The sequence below is a fragment of the Ranitomeya variabilis genome, chromosome 3, assembly GCF_051348905.1.
Source record: "Ranitomeya variabilis isolate aRanVar5 chromosome 3, aRanVar5.hap1, whole genome shotgun sequence".
Classification (NCBI taxonomy): Eukaryota; Metazoa; Chordata; class Amphibia; order Anura; family Dendrobatidae; genus Ranitomeya; species Ranitomeya variabilis.
The window spans coordinates 250,641,655-250,669,539 of record NC_135234.1 but is presented as its reverse complement, the minus strand read 5'-3'; the positions used below and the strand labels follow the sequence as shown (position 1 = coordinate 250,669,539).

General features: G+C 43.0%; 2 protein-coding genes across 4 annotated transcripts; both read left to right on the top strand.

The window, feature by feature from the left end:
* Positions 1 to 602: 602 nt before the first annotated feature.
* Positions 603 to 27,148, top strand: ZNF593OS (ZNF593 opposite strand). 2 transcript variants are annotated; one of them, XM_077295374.1, is made up of 3 exons: positions 603 to 741; positions 26,619 to 26,729; positions 26,865 to 27,148. In XM_077295374.1, exons 2-3 carry the CDS (start codon positions 26,679 to 26,681, stop codon positions 27,009 to 27,011), a joined length of 198 nt encoding a protein of 65 aa, XP_077151489.1. In that variant the 5' UTR covers positions 603 to 741; positions 26,619 to 26,678; the 3' UTR covers positions 27,012 to 27,148. The 2 variants fall into 2 exon arrangements, with proteins under 2 accessions (XP_077151489.1, XP_077151490.1); XM_077295375.1 differs by lacking the exon at positions 603 to 741 and adding an exon at positions 26,203 to 26,310.
* LOC143815773 (uncharacterized) lies at positions 10,541 to 13,997 on the top strand. 2 transcript variants are annotated; one of them, XM_077295370.1, is made up of 5 exons: positions 10,541 to 10,762; positions 10,842 to 10,916; positions 11,221 to 11,419; positions 11,587 to 11,749; positions 12,546 to 13,997. In XM_077295370.1, exons 1-5 carry the CDS (start codon positions 10,718 to 10,720, stop codon positions 13,912 to 13,914), a joined length of 1,851 nt encoding a protein of 616 aa, XP_077151485.1. In that variant the 5' UTR covers positions 10,541 to 10,717; the 3' UTR covers positions 13,915 to 13,997. The 2 variants fall into 2 exon arrangements, with proteins under 2 accessions (XP_077151485.1, XP_077151484.1); XM_077295369.1 differs by having other exon boundaries at positions 10,541 to 10,916.
* Positions 27,149 to 27,885: the final 737 nt, after the last annotated feature.

The following is a 27,885-nucleotide window of genomic DNA, read 5'->3' as shown; positions in this document are numbered from 1 at the left end:
TGAGGGAAACCTAATCTGCCACAAATCCAAAAATGGATCGTGACACTTGCGCCTTTGTGTAGAGATATACTCATCTACATATGACGACTTAATTGTTTTTTGCTCCTTTAAACTTGTATGTTGCAGATTTATAGATACGTAAAGTTACTTGTACTCACTATCCTAGAATTAAATGTTACTGACCCCTGGCTTGTCTCTGACCGTGAGTTTGCTTATTCCTTTGGTACTGCGCTATAGTCTAGGATTTGACCCGGCTTGTTTACTGCCATTGGCCAATTATTTTGGTTTTATTCATTTTGATAAATAATTCGGTTCAAGCAAAATAAGTGATTTTTTTAAACCTGCGTACCATAAATTTTCATTGCGTGAAGACGCCATGAATTTACAAAAACTAGGTAGCCCTTGACTTATGCCATACATGCCAGACCAGAAGTCATGATGACCTTGTGACAACACATGTCCTCCTCACAGTATAGTGATAGGGCTATATATACACTTATATATGCACACATACTCCTCCCTTCACATACCAAGTTATACAAGAAGGATACGAAAAGAGCAGTCAAACCTTCTGACATGAACACATTATGCACAGCTCTTTGCAAACATAGTGACGATTAATTTTCCCGAACTACACAACCCTGAAGCTACATAGCTTCATTTACACCTAACTTTTAATTGCTTCAGTGATCTTATTGTCTTTCAAGCGTCTGGTTGTGACTCTTCCTCTGGATCAGTGTGGTGAGTGTGTGCACCATTCACTCCGATAGTTACCATGCTAAATCAAGACTTCATGCATAGTTCTTCATGTTAATATAGTTGCATGTCGTACATTATGTGTCGTTGTTCTAACCTCTGCATCTATCTAATCTATATCTGTCTGCATAATGTGCTATCAGTAACTTTACTATCGTGAAAAGCCGCCGTGAAGGTCTCGTCACCTGGCTTGGACACTCCTATGGACCTCATCTTACAAAACACTGCAGAAGAACATAGGTGCTGCACTATTGGAAATTTGGGCTGGTGCAGAAAATTGATTTATACTGTTTTTTCTACATTTGTATTAATTTCTAAGGAATTATTTAGGGTATTGCTTAAGACTGGATTCACATCCAATATTGTTGCTAATAGTATGAAAATATAAACCTTTGGCACACTCTGTTCCACTGTTGTTCTCCAAAATTCAACATGCACTAGGGTCATTAAGAGTTTTTTCCCTCCACACATGATATGAAATTTATCAAGACTTTTTCAACAGTTTTTGGTCTGCAAAATGCTTTGATAGTTTAGTCTTTTGCAGTTTTACTCTGTTCTTTAAACAGAGAACATGGTTAACTATGTGAGACCTACAGGTGTTTCTCACAAAATTAGAATATCAGCAAAAAGTTAATTTATTTCAGTTCTTCAGTACAAAAAGTGAAACTCATATATTATGTAGAGTCATTACAAACAGAGTGATCTATTTCAAGTGTTTATTTCTGTTAATGTTGATGATTATGGCTTACAGCCAATGAAAACCCAAAAGTCATTGTCTCAGTAAATAACAATACTTTATATCACCAGCTTGAAAAATGATTTTAAAATCCAAAATGATGGCCTACTGAAAAGTATGTACAGTAAATGCACTCAAATGCTTGGTTGGGGCAACTTTTGCATCAATAACTGTATCAATGCGGCGTGGCTTGGAGGCGATCAGTCTGTGGCACTACTGAGGCGTTATGGAAGCCCAGGTTGCTTTGTTAGCAGCCTTCAGCTCATCTGCATTGTTGGGTCTGGTGTTTCTCATCTTCCTCTTTACAATACCCCATACATTTTCTATGGGGTTAAGGTCTGAAGAGTTTGCTGGCCAATAGAGATACTGTTGTTTTTAAACCAGGTATTGGTACTTTTGGCAGTGTGGACAGGTGCCAAGTCCTGCTGGAGAATTAAATTTCCATATCCAAAAAGAGTGTCAGCAGAGGAAAGCTTGAAGTGCTCTAAAATTTCCTGGTAGACGACTGCGTTGACTTTGGTCTTGATAAAACAGTGGACCTACACCAGCAGATGACATGGCTACCCAAACCATCACTGATTGTGGAAACTTCTCACCCAGCTTGGATTGTATGCCTCTCCACTCTTCCTCCAGACTCTGGGACATTGATTTCCAGATGAAATGCAAAATTTACTTTCATCTGAAAAAAAACCACCTTGGATCACTGAGCAACAGTCCAGTTCTTTTTTCTCCGTGGCCCAGGTAAGACGCTTCTGGTGTTGTCTATTGATCATGAGTGGCTTGACACAAGAAATGCAACACTTTTAGCCCATGTCCTGGATACATCTGTGTGTGGTGGATCTTGAAGCAATGACTCTAGCAGCAGTCCACTCCTTGTGAATCTCCCCAAAAATTTGAATGGTAATTTCTTAACAATCTTTTCAAGGCTGAAGTTATCCCGGTTGGTTGAGCACTTTGTTTCCACCACACTTTTTTCCTTCCACTCAACTTTCCATGAATATGCTTGGATACAGAACTCTGTGAACAGCCAGCTTCTTTAGCAATGACCTTTTGTGGCTTAGCCTCCTTGTGGAGTGTATCAATGACTGCCTTCTGTACATCTGTCAAGTCAGCAGTCTTCCCCATGATTGTGGAGCGTACTGAAACAGACTAAGGGACCTTTTTAAACACTTAGGAAGTTTTTTGTTAATTATTCTAATTTACTGAGATAATGACTTTTGGGTTTTCATTAGCTCTAAGCGATAATCATCAACATTAACAGAAATACACACTTGAAATAGATCACTCTGTTTGCAATGACTCTATATAATATATGAGTTTCACTTTTTGAATTGAAGAACTGAAATAAACTAACTTTTTGATGATATTCTAATTTTGTGAGAAGCACCTGTATATAAGACTTGTAACAGTTTTAAAAAGTTGCCCCAAAAAATGGCAAACTCATTCCAGTATGGGGTGGTAGCATAAAAAGCGGAGAAACATGACAAATTCTCTGCACAGACTTTACATTTAAGAATAACTGCACTAAAAATGGCAATTACCTGCGTGAGACGTGGTTTTGTGTCTGGGATAGATTTTTTGTGTATTATCCAACAAAAGAAAATGTGTGAAGGAGAACATGTAGTAAGTAAAGTTTACAGGACACTTTAAGGTAAAATGTGTAAAACAAATGTGACAAAAGGTGCATGACACATAAGAGTTAACTGATGTATAGCGTAAAATTGCACTTCAATATCAGCAATTTTAGCTTCAATGCTTTGTGGCATTTTGGCTTCTTTTAGACGTCCATTATTTTTCTCATACGTAAAAACATGGACTATTATTTTCATAGAGAAACATTCAAATCCATCTCCAGGGAGGGGCATGTCCTCCTCACATTAAATATATGGGGAAGAGGGACTAATTAAAACAAGGGAAATGGGAGAAAGCGCTAACACTTCAATATTCATTGCAGTAGCAGCCCTCTGCCGTGGCCGGGTAGGTACAGCAGGGAAATTTGCTAATAAGGGAACACCAAGGTTGAGATTCATTTACTCAGAGGAGGAAAATGCCTCCCAGGCATAAGCTCCTCTGATCAAAGCATCTTTTTTCAGCATTGTAGCAAAGGTATGACCAGAATGCATTCATTCACATAAACGTAAGGTCGGCAGAACCCCTCCAACTAGTGGATGGTGCTGTCCATGTCATGTTTCATCTGTATATAAAGATAAAATTCCAATCGGAAACATCACAACAATATCTACCACCTGGGACCTCCAGAGTCGAAGATATCCTGTAAGTAAGGGGGATCTCATAAAACTCTAACAGACCTAGTTCAACCCACAATCAGCTCCGACATGAGCTCATCAAGGGGAGGTATGTGGACGTAATCATTGAGCTAATAAAAAGCAGTATTTGGATTTTAGTAATTTGTCAGCCCTTGAAAGGTACAGCTTGCTGTAGGTTCTGTCCATGTCCTAAGGAGTACCTCCCTCTGCTAAGCTCTGACCCATTTCTGTGACATCAGATTTAGTAATTCTCTTTCTTTATTCCATTTCACGTCATGTAATTGCATATGCCGTATTGTTTTGTTCCCATTTTATATAATCTTTGTATATTTTTTTAAAAAATACTGTTTACCTTCCTGGATTAAATATAAAAAATTGAATAACTCTGTTCCTTTTGCTCTGTAAACTGCACCCCAGAAGCCATACACTACCTGTAACGGGTGTCCAATCAGCCTGATTGGTAGTGGCAGCTAGTAGGAGTTTCTTTTTTGTTATTGTGGAGTTGGCAGTGACCGTACCGAGGTATATATATATTCAATGAGCCAAAATCAGGTGTAAATGCCATATGTTCACAGTGAGTTCTCCAATAACCAACGCAGTAGTGAAAGCAGCCGTGACCTCATCCATCACTCATCAGACCATTGCGTAATTGTCCTGATGATTGTAGGCACCACAGTTGCTTTCCTTGACAACTGGTGATAGCGGTGAGATCTGTGTGATCTCCCCGATGTCAACTGTGACAAATTGGTGGCAGTGGTGTGCTCTGTGCAACCCCCGGCTGTTATTTTTGACATTGTTCATCAGTGGCTTGAAGCAGAGTTTAATCATTGATTGGTCAGTATCAGTGTTTCATCAGAGTGGAAAAAATGCAAAGCTTCTCCACCAGTGTTATTCATGGACAGCGCATAGATTGCACATGACTGGTATCCGTGCACTGTCTGTGATTTTCACTGATCTATAGACTTGTATGGGTAATTTTGATCCATGATACATATAAGAAACGGACATGTCTCCATGATTTTTTTGTGGACACAGTCCGCCAAAAAACACAGTCATGTGAACAACTCAATAGGTTATAATGGGTACATGTTCTATCCCTGAAAAACACAGATAGAATACGTACATCAAAAAATGAGGCCTTTGTTTGCATCCAAAATTCTGCACAATATATAGGGTCTGCAGCAGAAAGCTTCCTGTAGCATGCCAAAAAAAGGACCACAGACTATAGTGGGTATGTGTAATATCTGCACAAAAAATCTTTACAAATTGCAAGGGGGGTAGACTGTGACTGGGTCAGCAGCTGAGGGGGGCCACATCGGGGTCTGTGCTATTTTCAACTGAATGTATGCCCTTGGACACACCTCTGGAACGCCCGCCAGGGCCGTGGGGTACTCGGTACCGGGTCCAGTACTTAAAGGGGAAGTGTCATGGCGGCGACCCAGTCCGTGGCCCTGGGTGCCCAACTAAAAGGGACGGTCTTCAAAGGGATTTATAAAGTAAGAACAGTTTGTGAAGCCACCTGTTGTACACGGTCAGGGGTGACCGATGCTGCTTAAAGAGGTCCTCTGGGGTGATGTTATGGCAGTAGGGATGGTATGGCTTCCCACAGGTGAAGCTGGGTCCCCAGGGCTCCCGGTATGGTTTGGCAGGGATGGTGTGATGCCGAAAATAAACAGAGGACATAGGGTTGCAGTCTCTTTACCTGGTTTACAGATGTATACAGTCACAGTCCAGGGTACCAGCAACAGTTGATGGTGTGATCCGGTTGGCCTAGAGGCAATGATGGATCCCTCTCCCAAGTGAGGTTTTTAAGCAGATTCAAATTTTGCCCTGAGGCCCATAGGACTCTAGTTACACTCCCCCGAGAAAAACAAATGCCAACAAATTCACAATAAATAAACTTCCCAAAAGGACATTTTGGTGATACAAATGAATGCATACCACTTGTCCTTCTTCTGGAAGATCTAGAAAATCATTATAATACCAAATTGAAAACCCCTTAGTATCTTTTAACAAGCAAAATGAAACCTCATTGGAATAAATGAAATATATAGTACAGACTATATTGCACATACTTTTTAAGTTTATACATGGTTAAGGACAGCGCAATCATTCGAAGTGGTATCTTTAAAACATATAACCAACTATTAGTGCCCCAGGACTGTAGCTACATGAATGTGAAATGTGCCATATGTATGTGAAGAAAATTTTTATATTAGCATTTTACGTTTCCCAGTGTCCTTATTGTTCCATATTCCTGCGTTCTGCTTATCAGACAGGAAGCCTGTGAAAGGAGATGGACATATTGGCCGAGTTTTCCCCCTTGAAGAACAAGTATATTGTTATTTTGTGTAATGTGAATTGGTCCTGGCCAACCAGCGTCATCGGCTACACAAGGCCAGCAAGGGCGTAGCGCCCCCACAGCAAAAGTCCACCCACACAGCCAGGACCTCCACCTTCATGTAACGTGGTGGGGCACAAGACATGAGTGCCTCGCCCACACCTATTTCCCCATCCACGTTACACTTGCATTCTAAGTATGAGAATCCATGGTGTTATCATCAAGATGATTTAGTGCCTGTTAGAAAAAAAAACATTATTTTGCCTTATATGTTTAGTGTTTCGATATGTACAACGCTTTATTTTTAATAAGCTTCAGTTTCTTTCTATCGATAAATCACATTCCTGAGTTAGTTGGCTTTTTATCTTTAGAAATCAGCTTACCAACATGTTGCCTCATGGCCTGTGAATATCTTGAGGGAGATTCCTAAACACAACTCAAGTTCTACCGGTTTTACTGTTTGTGTGCAGTGATAAGTAGCTCTAACTGTATGTCTTTTAGATATTATACAGAAAGTTCTCTTGAGACAAGATCATTTTCTCTAGCGGTGTTAGCAGACAGGTCTGTACAACACTTGAATCTGATTCATGCAATTAGTCAATGTATAGCAGTATATGAAACACTATTAGAGGCAATCTGTCAGTAGTTTTTTGGTATGGAATCCAAGAGTAGCATTGTATAGCGGCAGGGAACCTGATTCCAGAGAGGTATCACTTATTTTACTGGATGCAGTAGGTGTGATAGAATTACAGTTGTCTCTGTTGCAAATCTAGTAGAGCTCAGAATGTTGAGCCTTGTGCAAGCAACCCCACCCACACCACTGATTGGCAGTTTTCTGTGTACAATGTATAGAAAGCTGGTAATCAGTGCTGGGGGATTGGTTGGATAAGAGACACATAGTCCTATAGTAATAATCTTTTGCTGATAAAACAGATTTTATTAAAACAGCAAACAACAGCCTAGTAAGTGACACATATCTGCCCCTACATTATGCTGCTGTCAGATTACATAGCTATATACACCCACCGGCCACTTTATTAGGTACACCTGTCCAACTTCTTGTTAACACTTAATTTCTAATCAGCCAATCACATGGCGGCAACTCAGTGCATTTAGGCATGTAGACATGGTCAAGACAATCTCCTGCAGTTCAAACCGAGCATCAGTATGGGGAAGAAAGGTGATTTGAGTGCCTTTGAACGTGGCATGGTTGTTGGTGCCAGAAGGGCTGGTCTGAGTATTTCAGAAACTGCTGATCTACTGGGATTTTCACGCACAACCATCTCTAGGGTTTACAGAGAATGGTCCGAAAAAGAAAAAAAATCCAGTGAGCGGCAGTTCTGTGGGCGGAAATGCCTTGTTGATGCCAGAGGTCAGAGGAGAATGGGCAGACTGGTTCGAGCTGATAGAAAGGCAACAGTGACTCAAATCGCCACCCGTTACAACCAAGGTACGCCTAAGAGCATCTCTGAACGCACAGTGCGTCGAACTTTGAGGCAGATGGGCTACAGCAGCAGAAGACCACACCGGGTACCACTCCTTTCAGCTAAGAACAGGAAACTGAGGCTACAATTTGTACAAGCTCATCGAAATTGGACAGTAGAAGATTGGAAAAACGTTGCTTGGTCTGATGAGTCTCGATTTCTGCTGCGACATTCGGATGGTAGGGTCAGAATTTGGCGTAAACAACATGAAAGCATGGATCCATCCTGCCTTGTATGGAGCATCTTTGGGATGTGCAGCCGACAAATCTGCGGCAACTGTGTGATGCCATCATGTCAATATGGACCAAAATCTCTGAGGAATGCTTCCAGCACCTTGTTGAATCTATGCCACGAAGAATTGAGGCAGTTCTGAAGGCAAAAGGGGGTCCAACCCGTTACTAGCATGGTGTACCTAATAAAGTGGCCGGTGAGTGTATATATATATACATATATATATACATATATATATATTTATATTCGGTACCGGTATTGACTGCTAGATGTTGGTAGCGCTGATGCCTAGCACCATTAGATGATTGTGTTTGATGACGAAATGATGTAACAGGGGGTGCTGCTTGAACATTTGTTTTATATTATAAATGTGTTACCTAATATGCTCTGAAAAAGTTCTTATGGTGCGGCCCACATACATTTTCCCACAAGGACAAATGATCGCATAAATGACCCCTTTGGAATCGAATTGGGAAGGATTCTGTGCTGTGTCTGTTGACACAATCAAATGCTGGTCATAGTTCAGGTCCCTCAACAGCTGTTTCATGTTGTCATAGGTTTCTTTCATGTGGACTGCATAACCAACTGGAACTTAAGGTAGCGCATTGCCATTATGGCTTTTAGGCTTGTTTTAGACGAATCGATGAAGAGCCTCCATTCCTCTGGATTATGACTTATTTTCAGAGCTTCCATTAAACTGTTGATGTTGCATTCCACAAGATCGCCTTCCATGAAGAAGTATTGGGTACGATCTTCATCACGTTTGCAGAACAAAGAAATCCGAACATCACCCACTAGGAGATTCCACTTCTGTAGCCTGGAGCCTAAGAGCTCAGTGTTACTCTTGGGCAGATCCAAATCCGTAATAAGATCGTTCAGTTCACTTTGTGTTATAAGATGTGGTTCAGTTGAGGTTCATGACAGAAAGTCTGAGTCGTGAGAGGAAGATGTTTCATGACACCAAGCACCTTCCTTTTCCTCACTTGACTAGACTGAAAATGTTTCTGGTGCTTTTGGAACAGTTCCTCTGTATGTGGTACTGGGCCATATAGTAGAAGAAATGTTTGGATATTGTAAAGTCCACTTCTTCCTTGAAACTCCTTTCCTAATGGGGGCACCATGCAGAAATATCAATTGGTAGTCTGATTGATTGGCTCTCTCCAGAGCAACGGGACTGCAAAAGGCATAGATTGCCTCTTCCCATGTAACCACTGGGTAAGGCTACGTTCACATTTGCTGTGTGCGCCGCAGCGTCGTCGCCGCAAGAAAACGCATGCGTCGTGCGGCCCTATCTTTAACATTGGTGCCGCATGTACATGCGTTGTCATGCGTTGTGTTGCGTTGTGCGCCGCATGCGGCGTTAGGGCGCACCTGTCAGGGCGTGGCAAACGCAACATGTTGCATTTTTTTCGGGCGGCGCCGACCTTTTAAAAAACGCATGCATCGTGTTTGCGTCGTCGATGCGCCTTATTCCCCATTGAATTGCACTGACAACGCAGACGACGCAAGTACTTGCGTCGTGGTGCGTTGTACGACGCATGCGTTTTCAATTAAAAAATGCAAAACATTGTCTAGACTTTGTCTAGACACTAAAAAACACTATATATATGTAAAAAAAAAGGGGGGTTGTCATTGTCTTTCACAAGGCTATCAGAGAAGACAGAGAGAGGATCAGAGAAGACAGAGAGAGGATCAATCTGCTTTCAAAAACTGTAAGTATATTAATTTCTCTTTGCATTTTTTTTTATTCTGTGTTTTATTTCTTGATTTTGATTTAATTTGTGCAATGTTTGGTCTGTGCTATTGTACGGTTATGGCACTGTGGGTTGTTATTGAAATATTGTGTTTTTTAATCTGGTTCTGATGTACTTCTGGCGTTATATGATGGCGTTTCTTGTCTTCGGCCTTGCTTGGTTTTGGATTGGTTTTGGATTGGTTTTGGGTTGTTCTGGTGTCATGCGGTTGATCAATGTCTTTTTTTTTGCTGATTTTTTATTGTTAAATTTCTGTTGCATGTCTTTTTCTGGTTTCTATTGTTGGGGGTAACCGTATGGCGTTTTCTTGGCTCATGTCTTGCTGTGTTTTATTATGCTGTTGGCATTTTTTTTTCTTTCCTTGAGTGTCTTTTCTTGCTGGTGGGGGGGCTACATTTATGATGTTTCATTTGTATTGTATTGTATTGTTCCGTGTGGCTATATGCCATTCTATTTTCAATTGTATTTTTTTTTAATCTCTGATGGTTTTACGTCGTTTTCCGTATGGCATATACCTCCTTCCTTGACTGTTTGCATTGCCAAGTGTGTAGTATGCATGTTTTTTTTTTTTGTTGGTGTGGCACTTTTTTTTTAGTTTCATGTTTTTTTTTTTCTATTTGACTATGGTTTATCTTTTGGGTTGCTGTATATTGTAAAACAGCGGTTGTCCGGTAATGTTTATTGCTTATTATCTAGAATGGTATTTATCACCTTTTTCTGATGTATTTCTGTGGTTATATGTCACCAGATGGTGTTGTTTTGGATCATGTCTTGTTGTAATTGTAAAGTATGGCGTTCATTAGTTTGCTATTTCATTGTGCCTTATTTTTTTCTGTATAAATAAAGGTGTTTTTTTTTTTTTTTTTTTATTTTTTTAAATTTGGACATAGGTGTCTATTTTTGCTTTATTTTGTTTGGGTCTATTCTGGATGAAACTTTTTCATACTCTGCATTGTGTTGTATCTTCTATTGTATTCTCTTGCAATGTATGGCGTTGTGGTGTCGCTTGTTGAGTTTGCATTGTCCTATCAGTCAACAGTCCATTGTGGGTTTTTTTTTTTGGTTTTGGCTATTTTATTGTATGTGGCATTGTTAGCTTTGGATGTGATTTTTTGCTCATTTTTTCATTGCAGAACAAACTTGCAAGAATGGCGAGTGACTCCGAACATAGCCAATCGGCGCAGGGGAGTGCGGTGAGTAATTATGTCCAGTTGCTTACTATTTGCTGTCATTTGTAGCATTGGCAATAATTTTTGTCTACAATTTTTACAGGCTTCTTCAAGTGAGGGGGAAGGCACTCAGCGGGAGCAGAGAGCTCGGGGCCAAGGTGTGGCGTCAAGACGGCGAGTGAGTATTTTTTTTTTTATTTTTTATTTTTTTTCTTGACTAGCATCCTGCTGTGAGGAACAGTACATTTGAGGAGCATCCTGCTTTCACTAGGGATAGCTTTTAAGGGCTGCAAGTATTGGGGGAAGGTAACATAAAGTTGAACTCCCTGCACAAAAACATACCTAAATACAGGTGTAGAAACCAGAAATATACATACATCAAATGGCAAAGACAGGACAGGGCAAAGGTACATATCATGACAGGTGCTGGTGGTTGTTAATATTTGCATATTTGTAACTTTAATGTTTTCTAATTTTTCTAGGTTTCACAACGGGACCAAGGAGATAGTGGGATTGATGTGGACCTCCTTATCACCTGCATACAGGAGCGTGGCCCGTTGTGGGACAGCCGTGACCCCCGGCACATGGACCAGGTGGTGTTGAGGCGTTTGTGGGTTGAGGTGGCAAAGTCGCTGTGGGATGGCTTTGAAAGCGCTTCAAGCAGTGACAAAAGCAACTTTGGTGAGTATTGCTGATACGCCGTGCTGATACGCTGCTATGACCCATCATGCCAGGATAAACACAACTGTGTGTGATGCGATCAACGCCTTCAACTTTGCATCACACACGGTTGTTTTATCCTTTTTAAATGCTAAATATGTAACCTTTTTTTTTCTTTGCATTCACAGTTAAAAAGTTGAGGACCAGATGGCGATCCATGAAGGACCGTTTCAATAAGGGGCTCCGTACTGAGGAGGAGCAATCTCGGAGTGGTGCTGCTGCGGCCAAGTCTGTGCCCTACAAATACCACAGGGCATTACAGTTCTTAAGACCGGTCCTTGGCCGCCGACAGTAAGTATTTTGTCCACATACCATATTGCACAACCACATTGTACATTGCCCAGCCACGTACATTGTGCATCCACATAGTATATTGGCAGGCCACTATATCGCAGCCACATAGTACACGTTCTAGCCACGTACCCACATAGTATATTTCACAGGCACATAGTGTATTGGCCATCCATGTAGTCAGCGTAGCATATTGGCCATCCACGTAACTTTTTCCCTAGTGGGATGGTATATAGCCCATTAGTAATTTTTTGGGTTAAGCGTGAGTCCTTGTAGTCCATGACAGGTTACGTTCTGAGTCAGGGTAGTTCTGATCGCAGGAATAATGATGACGTCTCGATCACATGATCCTAACGTCATGGCCGTTCCTGCGATCAGATCAGCAAAGTCACTGTGTATATATATATATATATATATATATATATATATATATATATATTTTTTTTTTTTAAGTTTAATCTTGACTTTAAATTTTATACTTTTTTTGCGGCATAGGCAGCGTCAATAAAGAGTTTTTGACAAAAAAGTTTTTTACCGATGACAGTGGTATGCGGTCAAAAGGCTTTGGCAGCGGGAATGAGCAGTCATTTTCTGCCGTTGGTATGTCCATGATTGTTATCGTCAGCCATAACGGTCAGCTGGCGATAACAATCAGCAGTTTATTATAGGCCACACAGACTGAGAGACAGAGGATTGTAATGTATTGTTGTGTCATGTAATGTTAATTTTATTACAGGAGTTGGCGTATGTGATAGGTTTTTAATTGAAGACTAATTTTTCCCTTATCTTTTCACAGAACACACAGCAGCACCCTTGAGCGAGCTCGCCCCTCAGGAGCGGACCTTCATGAATCGCCATCTGACCCGTCACAGCCCTCCCACAGCGACAGCAGGCTTGCACCACCATCTGGAGAACCGGCAGCCGGTCCATCAGGTGTTCCCCTGCCTGAGGCCTCTGGCGCTCCTTCGTTCGGGAATTCCCGACAGCGCCAGCGGGCCTCGGACAGGCCAACCATGCCCGAATTTTTGCATTTGAGCACGGTCTTCCAGTACTGTTTCAAGGCGTTGGGCGATAGAATGGACACTGCTCTGTCCAATATCGACCGGCGCCTTGAAAATATGGAATCCGAGCTCTCGAGGCCGGCCAAACATTTTTTTAGTGCCATTGCTAAGGGCATGGTGGAACACCTTACGCCGGAACTCCAGATTTCGGTGATGCAGGCCTGCAACACTGCCTACGTGAGGGCTCTGCAGCAGGCTCGGGTCATGCAGTCAGCGACAATGTCCGTAGTGCCGTCGCTGGCTAGCATGACTCCGACTCCTGCTGCAGAGCCACTCCAGCCACCCCACCGAGGTCCACGTGCGGAGCGACGCCACCACAGGCACCCCATTGTGCCGCCGACTCCTGCTCCTGCCAGGCCCTCATCCTCCCGTAGCCGTCATGATGTGGGAGCTGCCGCGGGAGAGCAAAGAAAAAGCAAAAGAAAAAGAAGGAGGACACACACTGAGGCTCTGGCTACTCCAATACAGACACCAAGTTCGCGTCAGGGCTCTAGCCGCAGCAGGAGCAGCCAGGGCCATTCAAGAACCAGGCAAAGACTTGTGTTGCCTCCTCCCTCCCCTACAGGGGTGGCGGTTTCTTCCCCAGTGTACCCTGCGGAGGGTTTGGACCTGCCATCGAGCCTCCTGGACTCTGGCTCATCATCCTCCTCTTCCTCTCCCCATTCCCAACCAGAGACATACCATTCCCCATGGTGGCAGAGGTTGATACCCCCTAAGTTTATTTCCCCTTTTTTTTCCTGTTTCCCCCCAATAAAAATTGTTCTTTTTAAAACAATATTTGTTCTTATTTTGCAGTATACTTCTCGGCAATTCAAGCCGTGCGCCATCTACACATATTTTGTGCTTCAAACACCTCATATATGCAATGTCAGACAGTATTTTTACAATTTTTTTTGCCTTTTTTTGGGTGTCTCTCATTGCTGTATGAGGTGTTTACAAACACTAAAGTGTATGAGGTGTTTACCAACACTAAGGGTATGTGTCCACGTTCAGGATTGCATCAGGATTTGGTCAGGATTTTACATCAGTATTTGTAAGCCAAAACCAGGAGTGGGTGATAAATACAGAAGTGGAGCATATGTTTCTATTCTACTTTTCCTCTAATTGTTCCACTCCTGGTTTTGGCTTACAAATACTGATGAAAAATCCTGACCAAATCCTGATGCAATCCTGAACGTGGACACATACCCTAAAGGTACCTTCACACTTAAAGGGCCACTGTCACCCCCCCCCAGCCGTTATAAACTAAAAGAGCCACCTTGTGCAGCAGTAATGCTGCAGTCTAACAAGGTGGCTCTTTTAGTTTTTGATTCATTTATTACCTCAAAAAAGCGTTTTAAAAATTGGCCACACATACCAGATATTGTACCTGGAGGCGGTCCGAATCGTCCTCTATGAAGCTCCCAACTTTGTCAGTGCGGCCATACTGTTGCTGAATCCCCCGACCCGCACTGTTATTCATTATGCACAGTGCGGGGCTGGGGTTCCTGGGAAGGCGGGGGAGCTGGGGAGCGTCGGAGCTGGGGAGCGTCTAAACAGCGCAGTGCGCATGCCCAGGAACCCCAGCCCCGCACTGTGCATAATGAATAACAGTGCGGGGCGGGGGATTCAGCAACAGTGTGGCCGTACTGACAATGAACACTGCGCATGCCCGCATGCCCCAGGCCCATGCCCCTGAAGAGAAGAGTGACGGCAGTTGGGAGCTTCATACAGGACGATTCGGACCGCCTCCTGGTACAATATCTGGTATGTGTGGCCAATTTTTAAAACGCTTTTTTGAGGTAATAAATGAATCAAAAACTAAAAGAGCCACCTTGTTAGACTGCAGCATTACTGCTGCACAAGGTGGCTCTTTTAGTTTATAACGGCTGGGGGGGGGTGACAGTGGCCCTTTAAGCAACGCTGCAGCGAAAAAGACAATGATGCAGATCACTGCAGCGTCGCTATTTGGTCGCTGGAGAGCTGTCTTTGTGACAGCTCTCCAGCGACCAACGATGCCGAGGTCCCAGGGTAACATCGGGTTGATAAGCGCAGGGCCGCACTTCCGATGTTTACCCTGGTTACCAGTGTTAAACGTAAAAAAAAACAACAGTACATATACTCACAATCGCGTCCCCCGGCGTCCGCTTCCCTGCACTGACTGAGTGCCGGCCCTAACAGCAGAGCGGTCACGTCACCGCTGTGCTGTGCATTCACTTTACGGCCGGCGCTCAGTCAGTGCAGGAAGCGGACGCCGGGGGACGCGAAGGTGAGTATATGTACTGTTGTTTTTTTTACATTTAACACTGGTAACCAGGGTAAATATCAGGTTACTAAGCGCCACCCTGCGCTCAGTAACCCGATATTTACCCTGATTACCATTGTAAAACATCGCTGGTATCGTTGCTTTTGCTGTCAAACACAACGATACACGGCGATCTGACAACCAAATAAATATGATATGGTATGGTATAAATATGTTCTTTGAAGCAGGGTAGAAAATTTTTTTATTAAACAACAACATTTAAAAAAAAAAAAAGGGTTCCAATTTTTTAGATAAGGCACATTACATTTGTGAAGTATAGGTAGATGTAAAAGTTGACCTAACAAAACCAACCTAAATGGATGACATTTATTGCACATAATACTGGAGAATTAGTTTATTATTATATTATATTTTTAGCACAGTCACAGTAGAGGTATTTATTGGTGTAGTTAAAACCAGAATACAGTCCAACAGTAACATTAACACTACACCATTTGATCTTGCCATGACACACGGCCAACATCTGAAACAAAATAGGCCGCAAAACGATCCCTCATCTGCGCAATTTCCACACTTGTCCTCAGAGGATGATCATGGTAATCGGGCAATGAGTTTGGTATGGGTTCATCGAGTTCCACGTTCAGTCTCTCTTTGGCCATAATGTAATTGTGGAGAACCACACAAGCCTTCACCACCTCATCCACTGTTTCAATTTTAAGATTAATGGCGGATCCCAATATACGCCATTTGGAGACAAGGATGCCAAAGGCGCACTCCACAGTCCTTCTGGCCCTGGACAGTCTGTAATTGAAAATCCTTTTGGTGTTGTCCAAGCCCCGACTGGAGTAGGGTTTCAATAGGTTGGCAGACATTTGAAATGCCTCATCCCCAACCACAACAAATGGCATCGCAGGGCCTTCGGTGTGGGGAAGAGGTCGTGGCTGTGGGAAATGAAAATTGTTTCCATATAATTTTTGGCCCATATCCGACTCCTTAAATGTGCGTGAGTCATTTGCACGGCCAAACGCACCAATGTCCACTGCGAGAAACCTGCAGTCCGCACCTGCAATTGCCATGAGCACAGTTGAAAAGTATTTTTTATAATTGTAGAAAAGGGATCCACTTTTTGCAGGCTTGGTAATCCGAATGTGCTTTCCATCCACTGCGCCAATACAGTTTGGAAAAGAACACACTTGCTCAAATTTCTGTGCGTTTGCCTCCCAGATTTCACTTGTAGGGACGGGTAAAAATTCCTCCCGGAGATTATCCCACAAAGCGCGGCATGTCTCAGCAATAATTCCGGAAAGAGTGGAGACTCCAATCCTGAATTGAAAATGAAGTGATCTCAAGGTCTCTCCGGTAGCCAGAAAACTGCCAAGAAGATAAAGAAATTACATTAAAGTACATTGCAATTTATAAAAGTACATTGACCATACCAACCCCCCCCCCAAAAAAAATAAATAAAAAAAACAAAGGGAAGAACATATCACAGTCATTCAAACAGCTACGTACCGTAGAGTCACCAGCAGCCGTTCCTCTGCGGAAATAGCTCTCCGGAGCTGCGTGTCCTGCCTGCTAATGGATCCTTCCACCCGACGCAGAAGATAGCGGAAGCTGTCCTGAGACATCCTGGTATATTCAAAATATTTCTCCAGGTTGTCATTGTGCTCGCCAAACAAGCAATGGTAGGCTCCACGGCTCTCCCGGACTTCCACGATAGGGTGTATCCAAAAGCGGCGACGACTCCATCTCCGTTTTTCCCTTTCCCTTTCATGAAAACAGGCGACAGCATAGGCATTAGCCAAGGCAAATTCCATCTCCATATCCATGTAGATACTGTCCATGGGACGCTCCATCATGAATACCAGCAAAATGGGAGGAATTCATCTCTGCCAGGGTATATATACACAATTACATTACACCAACCCTCTTCTAGCCATTGGTGGTCCTTATCTAGTGTGTACACACTTTTTTTTGGGGGGGGGGGATGAAGAATGACTCACTGTAGGAAAACGCATGCGTCAAAAAACGCAGCGTTTTTTGGTCAAAACGCAACTGCGTTTCCAAAAAACGCAGCGTTTTTCGACGCATGCGTTGAACGCATGCGTCGAAAAACCATGCGCTTCTATTGCGTTTTTGTTGCGTCGTGCGTTGCGGCGACGACGCTGCGGCGTACACCGCAAATGTGAACGTAGACTTAGATGTCATGCACAAGTATTGCAGCATATGTATAGAGCACAACTCTTGTCCTGATGTCCTATTCTGCAGCCAAAATACAGGTCGGTTGTAGGCTTTCCTTATCATGCTAGTGAAGTTTTGCCTTTGTGTCTCAAAAGTGACTATCCGCTTTGTTAATGCAAGAACGATGCATATCTGAAAAAAAAAACATATAGAAACATGTCACTATGCTAAGAAACTAAGCTAAGAAATCCTAAATCTGTATACCTTACACAGAGAGCATTTAGACAAGCAGGTGATACAACTGTAATTAGAATTACATCATTGGAGTTGGCGTTTTCTGATAAGTGACCCTAAGATTATTGAATTCTTAATGCTCATTAGACTAAATAGATGATGTAATAGACAAGCTACTAACAATGCGATGATGATGAAATAATAAAGATGCAAGGCTGTAAGCCTGCATGAAAGGTGTCATAAGTAATTACATCCTCCTCTGGATCTTGAAAATTAGAGTCAATCAGCAAATTTAAGCATCATATTTGTTTTCAGCACCATAAAATGAGTCAAGCTTAACTGTCTTTGTCTCTGAACCAATTTGGCTGCAGAACAGTGTGATTTAAAACCTTTTCATGTTTTCAATTTTTTAACACCAGGGGAGCAGCTGCGCACATTTGACATGATTAGGATTCCTGTAAATGTGGGCAGGATTTGATGTAATCTGAAGTTTAGGATTACTGCGCAGTGACATTTTGTTGGTGACTGCAATTTGATACTGATGTGTGGACAGCGTTGAAAGAAAATGATGAATAAGTGTTGGAAGATTTTCAAGAAAATGCCATAGCTCTGAAAATTTGGTTTGTGGCACCATTATCCATTTCATTTTTATTTTCCCATCAGTAGACAGTGTAAGGCAACTTTCACACGTTCAGTATTTCACATCAGTATTTGTAAGCCAAAATAAGGAGTGGGTGATAAATGCAGAAGTTAGTGATGAGTGAGTGTGCTCGCCGCTGCTCGATAACTGATTATCGCAGGTGCTCAAGCGCCGAGCTTGAGTCCCCTGCCCGCATCTTTCGCGGATGTTAGACAACCAAGAAACATGTGGGAATTGCCTGCCATACACGGTAATGCTGTAGCAATGTTGACTACTGACATTTCTTTGATTGGCCGGCTGCACTTCGTCAACAGTGATGCAATGCACGGCCCTCTCCTCTGGAAGCAGTTCAGCGAAAGTTGATCTAGGAGGTAGAGCTTAGATTAATGGTTGCCCACCCTAACAGTAGCACAGCTACCGAGAGGCAGAGGGTGCAGCCACCTCAGGCCCCGTGCTTTGAGGGGCTGACCCAGAGCTACACTACTGTAACAGTATCAGTTACACTCAGCGGCAGAGAAGGGAGACACAATCACCCTGCACTGCGGAGCGGCCGCTATGAGCCCGTGAGCTGGGGGGAGCCCGGTGTCAGCGCTGGCACCAGGCTCCCCTACCATAAGTTCAACCGTATCTGCATCTGCCGATACAGTTGAAAGCAAAAATGGAGGAGGGATTGTCAGCTGACGCTTCCTCCCCGTCATTCTTCCTCGGATTCTGACATCTCAGCGCAATGATGTCACTGCATGACGTCCTATATGCCAAGATTCGCGAAGCTTCAGAATATAAGCTGTGGAGACTGGAGGAACAAGAAAGAGAGGCGAGTATTGTATTTTTTTTTAGAACATTGCGGTGGCCATAAAACTGTATTGAGGACGGTGGAATGCATTATACTGTATGATCTATCGGATGGATTATACTGTATGGACTATGGGGTGCATTATGCTGTAAGGACTATGGGGTGCATTATACTGTACAGGCTATGGGGTGCACTATACTGTATGGACTATGGGGTGCATTATACTGTATGAGGTACATTATACTGTACAGGCTATGGGGTGCATTATATTGTATAGGCTATGGGGTGCATTATACTGTATGGACTATGGGGTGCATTATACTGTATGAGGTACATTATATTGTACAGGCTATGGGGTGCATTATGGTCTATGGAGGACTACGTGGGGGCTATTATAATATTTGGAAGGCAATGTGGGAGCCTTCAAACTGTATGCAATCAATTATAGTGTGTAGGATTTGTGTAGGGTCCATCACACTGTGTACAGGGCTGTGTGGGGGCCATTATACAAAGTGGAGAGGTGTGGGGATCACAGTTGGGGGATCATACTGTGTTGGGGTTACCAAACGTTTCCGGGGTAGTGGAAGGGTGGGGTACAGTAGGGTCATCAAATGTGCGTGTGGAGGAATTCACTATAGGGGTATCTTAGTATTTGTTGGGCACTTTTTTTGACATCATACTTTACGAGTACAATGAAAAGGGAATCTAGGGCTCCAGTAGGAGGAATATAAGGCCGGCGTCACACTAGCGTATTCCCTTCGATGCGAGAGCATCGGATGCGATATGCTAATGACACTCGGCTCCTGCTCGCAGCAGAGCAGGAGCCGAGTGTCATGCCTCTGTGCTCCGATTCTCTCGCACAGGGAGGATCGGAGCACAGCTGCGGAGGAGGCGGAGAAATGAATTTCTCCATCTCCTCCATTGCTGGGGTCCGCTTATAACGCACATCATTCGGATGATATCCGAGTGGTGTGCACTGTCTCACTCGCACCCATAGGCTTATATGGGTGCGAGTGAGCCGAGAGTTTTCCTCGGTTCGAGACAATCGCAGCATGCTGCGATTGTCTCGGACCGAGGAAAACGGCCGACAAAAAGTCGGCTGGTGGGAGCTGCCCCATAGCTGAACATTGGTCCGAGTGCAATGCGATTTTTTATCGCATTGCACTCGGCCGTTTAAAACGCTAGTGTGATGCCGGCCTTAGAGGGCACACAGTACCACACAGCAAGTGCAGTAATAGTGACACATACGAAAGCAGCAACTCAGCTTTGGGGTATTGGCAGGATAAGGAGTTTGTGCAGGTCAGGGATACATGGAGACAGTGCCTGAAAAGTGAGTAGTCAAATGTCTTTGTTGTAATCTTTGCAGCCGAGTCCTGGCTGGAGAAGTTGCCTTGTTGGTCTGGGCCTGATGGAAAAGACGGGAAAAGTGTATGACTCCACCAGAAAGAACGTCACCTAAAAGTCACCATCAATAACTGTACTGTGATCTCTTATATGTTTCATAGGACTGATATTTACCAATATATGGTCACCATATGACGGTAATATCAGTGTTGGTCTTTGTATCAATATCTTTTTTTTTAGTAACAGCTCTGTCATCTGCTATTAGGGTGCGCAACCATATTTAACGTTATCCAAGCACGTATTACTACAGCCATACTTCCTGTCAGCATGGACCAGGGAACCATGCTGTTTTGCCTATGTAGTGCCCCCTCCCCCTGCATCACCACGGAGACACAATGTTGGCGCTCCACAAATTCACACCGGTTCTGCGTGTAATACCCATTGCTGGCCGGTCAGGGACCATGAAGATTTTCCCCTTCTGCTCCACTGGCCCCGACAAGGCGAAGCTGCACCCTATCGCGCGTCACGCCTTTGCTATATTTGAGGCTGCGGTTCTGGATTGGAGCCTATGTCAACTTCTGAAAATAAGGATAGCATCTAGCACTTTAATGACCTAGGTCTACTGTTTGTGTGACTATGTTGTCTTTTTCGGAGCTCAGCTCTTTCATGGAAACAATTATTTTACATAAATGATTAAAAGTTATTTTTTAATAATCCATTTGGGATCCTTCAGCTATAGATTCCCTTGAAGTGATACTGATGCCACTCTTTGAATGAGGGTATAGGGCTCACCCCTATGGCAACTAATCAAACACAGCAGCAGATACATTTACAATACATCTTCATATTGGTGCAGCAGAGAATTTAGAGTGGACGGAAAAGAAATTCTCACCATTTATTTTATGTTCATTAATATCTAAGGAATAAGAAAATTTATATAGGCTGGATTTACATATTTAGATCAGTTTTGTGGTGCAGTTTACTGCCTTTTTGTGACTTTCAGATGTTGTTTCTATTAGTATGAAAATATAAATTTCTCAACACAGAAATGAATTTGTGTTTAACTAAATCTGCACAGAAGTAAGAAAGGAGGTGATGTAAAAAAAAGGGTAAATTGAATCCAGCGAGCAGTAGTAATCACTTAAAATATAGCTTTTAATGAGCCATTTAAAAAAAAAACAGGAAAACAAACACAATGGTGTTCCACAAAAAATGTAAAATAGCAGCACATTATAGGAGTATACACATTATGCAGCGTTATAACCTACGCGCTTCGACTATTGTCTTACTCATGTATCATTGTTACCATGAGTAAGGGTACTGTCACACTCTGCAACTTTCCAACGATCACGACCAGCGATAACGACCTGGCCGTGATCGTTGGAAAGTCGTTGTGTGGTCGCTGGAGAGCTGTCACACAGACCGCTCTCCAGCGACGCCGAAGGCCCCGGGTGACCAGGGTAAACATCGGGTTACTAAGCGCAGGGCCGCGCTTAGTAACCCGATGTTTACCCTGGTTACCATCGTAAAAGTAAAAAAAAACAAACAGTACATACTCACATTCCGGTGTCCGTCAGGTCCCTTGCCGTCTGCTTCCCGCACTGACTGACTGATGTTTACCCTGGTTACAAGCGAACGCATCGTTGGATCGGTGTCACACACACCGATCCAACGATGACAGCAGGAGATCCAGCGACGAAATAAAGTTCCAAACGATCTGCTACGATGTACGATTCTCAGCAGGGTCCCTGATCGCTGCTGCGTGTCAGACACAGCGATATCGTATGGATATCGCTGGAACGTCACGGATCGTACCGTCGTAGCGACAAAAGAGCCACTGTGAGACAGTACCCTAAGACAATAGTTGAAATGCGTAGGTTATAACGCTGCATAATGTGTATAGTGCTATAATGTGCTGTTTTTTTTATTTTTTGTGGAACACCATTGTATTTAATCTTTCCTGTTTTTTAAAAATGGCTCATTAAAAGCTACACTGCTCAAAAAATAAAGGGAACACTTAGACAACAGAATATAACTCCAAGTAAATCAAACTTCTGTGAAATCAAACTGTCCACTTGGGAAGCAACACTGTTTGACAATCAATTTCACATGCTGTTGTGCAAATGGAATAGACAACAGATGGAAATTATTGGCAATTATCAAGACACACTCAAAGGAGTGGTTCTGCAGATGGGGACCACAGACCACATCTCAGTACCAATGCTTTCTGGCTGATGTTTTGGTCACTTTTGAATGTTGGTTGTGCTTTCACACTCGTGGTAACATGAGACGGATTCTACAACCACACAAGTGGCTCAGGTACTGCAGCTCATCCAGGATGGCACATCAATGCGAGCTGTGGCAAGAAGGTTTGCTGTGTCTGTCAGCGTAGTGTCCAGAGGCGCTACCAGGAGACAGTCCAGTACACCAGGAAACGTAAAGAGGGCCGTATGAGGGCAACGACCCAGCAGCAGGACCGCTACCTCCGCCTTTGTGCAAGGAGGAACAGGAGAAGCACTGCCAGAGCCCAGAGCCCTGCAAAATGACCTCCGGCAGGCCACAAATGTGCATGTGTCTGCACAAACGGTTAGAAACCGACTCCATGAGGAGTCCGAGTGCCCGATGTCCACAGATGGGGCTTGTGCTCACAGTCCAACACCGTCGTGCAGGACGCTTGGCATTTGCCACAGAACACCAGGATAGGCAAATTCGCCATTGGCGCCCTGTGCTCTTCACAGATGAAAGCAGGTTCACACTGAGCACATGTGACAGACATGACAGAGTCTGGAGACGCCGTGAAGAGCGATCTGCTGCAACATCCTTTAACATGACCGGTTTGGAAGTGGGTCGGTAATGGTGTGGGGTGGCATTTCTTTGGAGAGGTAGCCTGACTGCCATTAGGTACGAAGATGAGATCCCCAGACCCCCTGTGAGACCATATGCTGGTGCGGTAGGCCCTGGGTTCCTCCTAATGCAGGACAATGCCAGACCTCATGTGGCTGGAGTGTGTCAGCAGTTACTGCAAGATGAAGGCATTGAAGCTATGGACTGGGATGCCCGTTCCCCAGACCTGAATCCAATTGAACACATCTGGAACATGATGTCTCACACCATCCACCAACATCACGTTGCACCAGACTGTCCAGGAGTTGGCAGATGCTTTAGTCCAGGTCTGGGAGGACATCCCTCAGGAGACCATCTGCCGCCTCATCAGGAGCATGCCCAGGCGTTGTAGTGAGGTCATGCTGGCAGGTGGAGGCGACACCAACTACTGAGCATCATTTCCTTGTCTTGAGGAATTTCCACTGAAGTTGGATCAGGCTGTAACTTCATTTTCCACTTTGACTTTGAGCATCATTCCAACTTCAGACCTCCGTGGGATATAAGTTGTGATTTACATTGATCATTTTTACGTTTTAGTGTTCTCAACACACTCCACTATGTAATGAATAAAGATTTACAACTGGAATATTTCTTTCAGTGATATCTAGGATGTGGGATTTTAGTGTTCCCTTTATTTTTTTGAGCAGTGTATATTTTAAGTGGATACTACTGCTCGCTGGATTCAATTTAACCATTCGTTTGCTTCATGACTGGCTGCCCAACCGTTTCTGTGCGAGCTGTAAACATAGGGAAACACTGCAAGACAGGTGAGCTGACTACAATTTTTTTTTCTTATGCGAGGTAAAAAAAAAAACGTACCAATGGATTTCAATCTCTTTTCTGTCTGAATAGAAATATTCTTTTATACATGATGGAAAAACACTGTCCTGAAAGATGTGATGTTCCAGCAGTTACATGGCTCATGAGCATAAAAAATGCCGCAATCTACGTAACTATAGACTGACCTGTGCAGATGTGGATTTTATGTCGCCGATTTCAGTGCAGAGTTTGAAATAAAGAAGAAGTCTTACATCCGAAATCTGCAGAAATATAGAGCCTATAGCCAAAGAAATTCCACAGAGGAAAAAATTATGCACGAAAAATTAATTCATGTTAACTGCAGAAATCTCTTTTTCATTAATTTTAAGAGTAGGAAATCACCATTGCACTGCATGTACATAGGCAGCGACTGAAATGACAGTATACTAAGATCTTTGTCATCTTGGTTGCTGTCTAATCAGAGTGCAGAAGACGATGACTACTTACCTCCACTGTTGTGCTCTCTATAGCAGCGCCGAAGGGAACTGCAAAACTCTAAGGCTATGTGCACACGATGCGGATTTTGCTGCGTGTCCGCAGCAGTTTCCCATGAGTTTACAGTACAATGTAAACCTATGGGAAACAGAAAACGCTGTGCCCATGCTGAAGAAAAAAACGTGCGGAAACGCAGCGGTTTACATTCCGCAGCATGTCAATTCTTTCTGCGGATTCCGCAGCGGTTTTACACCTGCTCCAATAGAAAACCACAGGTGGAAAACCGCAGTGAAATCAGCAGAAAAACCGCTGTAAATCGGTGATAAATCTGCAGCAAAAACGCAGCGTTTTTGTCCTGCAGATTTATCAATTCCGCTGCGGAAAACTCCGCAGAGGATCATTGTACATGTGCACATACCCTAAGAATCAGTGCTTGCCAGGCTTACTCTCAGGGTGGATTGTATGTTCTCCCCGTGTTCACACTGGCTTCCTCCAATATGAAATTTAGATTGTGAGCCCAATTGGGGACAGTGATGATAATGCCGGTAAAGCTCTGAAGAATATTATAGCGCTATACAAGGAAACAATTTGGGCAGTGGGTCAAAATTTTGCACTCCCAATGAATTTGACATCTGCCAAACACGCCTGTCCCCTTCCCATGCTATGCCATTGGATAGCTGATAAATGTATTTAGTTGGACAAATATAAGAACTTGTTTTAACAAACTATTTTGGGATAACTTGTCTAAATTGTTTCCAAACCTGGGGAAATGACAACTTATTTGCATAAGTTATTTCCTTTTTCTGTCTTGTGGTTTTAGGTGCCAAACTCTTCAAAATGGTGTTTTTTACTCTGTTCAACCGTTTTTGTCGACAAGTTTCTGAAAATGGTGGAGAATTTGCAGCAAAATGCCTGGTCACTCAAAAATACACAGGAGGGGTAAAACTAGAGTAGAATTGCACCAATTTTTTTTTACTTTTTAAAAAGTCACTATTGATAAATCAGATTAATTTTATTGATCTGAAATAAATTAAACTCCGACCTACTAAGCGAAAAAAAATGAGAACAAAAAAAACACAGGGGACACGTAATATAGACTTAAAAAAGGCACAAATAGAATAATTAATTGGGTGAAAACAACAAAAAAAGTACAAAACTAAACAAAAAAAACAGTGCAAAAGGCAATAATGAATCGGGCCCTTAACTTCTTGGCATGTAATAGGTCTTCTCATGTTTTGCCATAAATGCACTACTAGCGCACCATTTCGATAAGAGGATGATGTGGGAGATTAGTGATAAAATGAAAGTGGAAAAGGTCGTATCCCTGTAAGAGGATTTGGCGATTCCTAATGATCATTGGTATATTGCAGCACAGACCCAATTGTTTCGTCCTTTCACTAGAATAACTGACTTTCGGTATCACGCTATGTGTTGTAAGTTGGTACTGAAATAATTTCTTGTCCATAATCTGTCGGTCAGGTCCTGTATGAATGAAAGCTACTGAATGGATGAAACCAGTGACTGGCATCAGTCTGCCCTAATGATGTCTTTCTGTGCTAGACAAGTAGGAATGCCAACATGGCTGTCAGTAACATTAGCGTTTCTATTGTTATGTTACCATGAGATCTGGGAATATATGCAGAAGAGATCCGGCAACTGTACTGTGTGTTTTTTCTCTCATCTCCGTTTGCTTAACCTACATTTTTCTTCTGTCCTCATGCTCCCCTCTGGCCGTTTTAGACAACCATTGGTCTGATCTCTTCTGACAGCTGTTCTTATTGGGAGGGGCTCTGTTCATGTTCTTATAAGGGGAGGGGTCTTCAATATCAGATAGACTGGAGAGCAGCGTCTCGTCATTTGTTGTAGCCATCCAGCGAACGGCACCATTCTGCGTGATCAGGGTGAAATGGACACCCGCTTCCGTAGGTATGAAGGCGAAGACATAATGATGGCTTGGGGGTGATGTGCGCAAATGGATTTTAAGAACAAATACTGGATTTAACTGGGTTTAGTGACATGCAATAGCAGGATGGACTAAAGGAAGACATGGCGAGCTGACGCCGGGCTACAACTGGCAGTCATTACAATACAAGCCAAGGACCTTATCAACCATCTCATTGTTTTCGTAGGAGACTCAATACTCTTACGAACAAAAACCCTTCAGGAAATTAATATGATGAATATTACACTTTTTTACTGTCCGCATGTTTATAATATGTAATATTATTCCGCAGATTGATTTATCACAAACCCAATTGAGCTGGAAATACAGATTATCAGACTGTAAAGGCAAAATGCTAATCCGACTTGGACGGCTCACCCCTGGATATTTCCGACTGCTGCAGGTAATCTTAAAGCGAATGGTTTATTACTCACGGCGACATCATACATATTTTTCACTAAAATTCAGCGTATTGACACATCAGCAATGTGCAAGTAACGTGACGTCATTTTGTTAAGTCTATTTTATTCTATTTCAGATGCAGGTTTCTGGAGAACTGGCAGCAGAGCCCAAAGACAGACTAGTAAATCACTTGGCTTTACTCTTTGCCCTAATGGGCCTCGGACTGTCCTATTACAGTGCCCGTCAGATGATGCAAGAGTCAAACCTTCCACCTTCACAATGAGGCTCCTCTACATAAACTGCGTGAACATAGTAGATCTCTAAAAAGTCTTCACTTCAGTAATGATCTAAAAAAAAGGTAGCTGGCAAGTGAAGGGGGTGAGAAAGAATGTATTTTGAAGACTACGAACGTTCAAGAAATGGCAGCAGTCATCCAGAAGGCTGTTCATCCGAATGTGTGGTTTGTGTCTAATAGGCTGAAGTTCTGGAAAGGAATCTGACTACAAGATCTCACTGATGATATATTAAACACTCTACAGTTATTAGTACAGCTTCGGCACAGATAAAGCGACCATACGTTCAGCACATTAGAGTCTGTCCCTTTATGATTGGTGATCATGCTTTTTAAGTAATATACTATATAGTATCAGTTTGTAGGCAGCCTAGACCCCTTTATTAGACCTTTACATTATAAATTTAGTGTGGTTGGTGGCTCTCATGTAGACATGTGTCCGTCTTCACCAGGATTCAGTGACTGTCTATTCTGCATTTACCAATTGTAGTGGTCAGGTTGTAAAAGCTGCGCACAAATGCAGCCTGCTAGTCACAACTTTACAATGGAGAAAATGCTTTAAGTAACATGAACATATTGTTCGTCTTCAGTCAATAAATCTCGGTGACAGAAAAAACATCTTGCATTTTCTTCATTTGTGATTTTTTTATTTTGGTGAAATACTGAATCGTAAGTGTTTTACTTCAATAGAGACTGGGCAAATTCTCTTGTAAAAGATATAAACCCTACCTCTTCGAATGTCTAACTCCTGGCTGGCGTTCAGTGTTCACAGCAATGCAGAGGTTAAACGCTATAGCGCCAATTGTGCATCCGTGCGAGATAAGTGAGCAGACATGATTGGAAGTGACAAGCGGACGTGTTCATG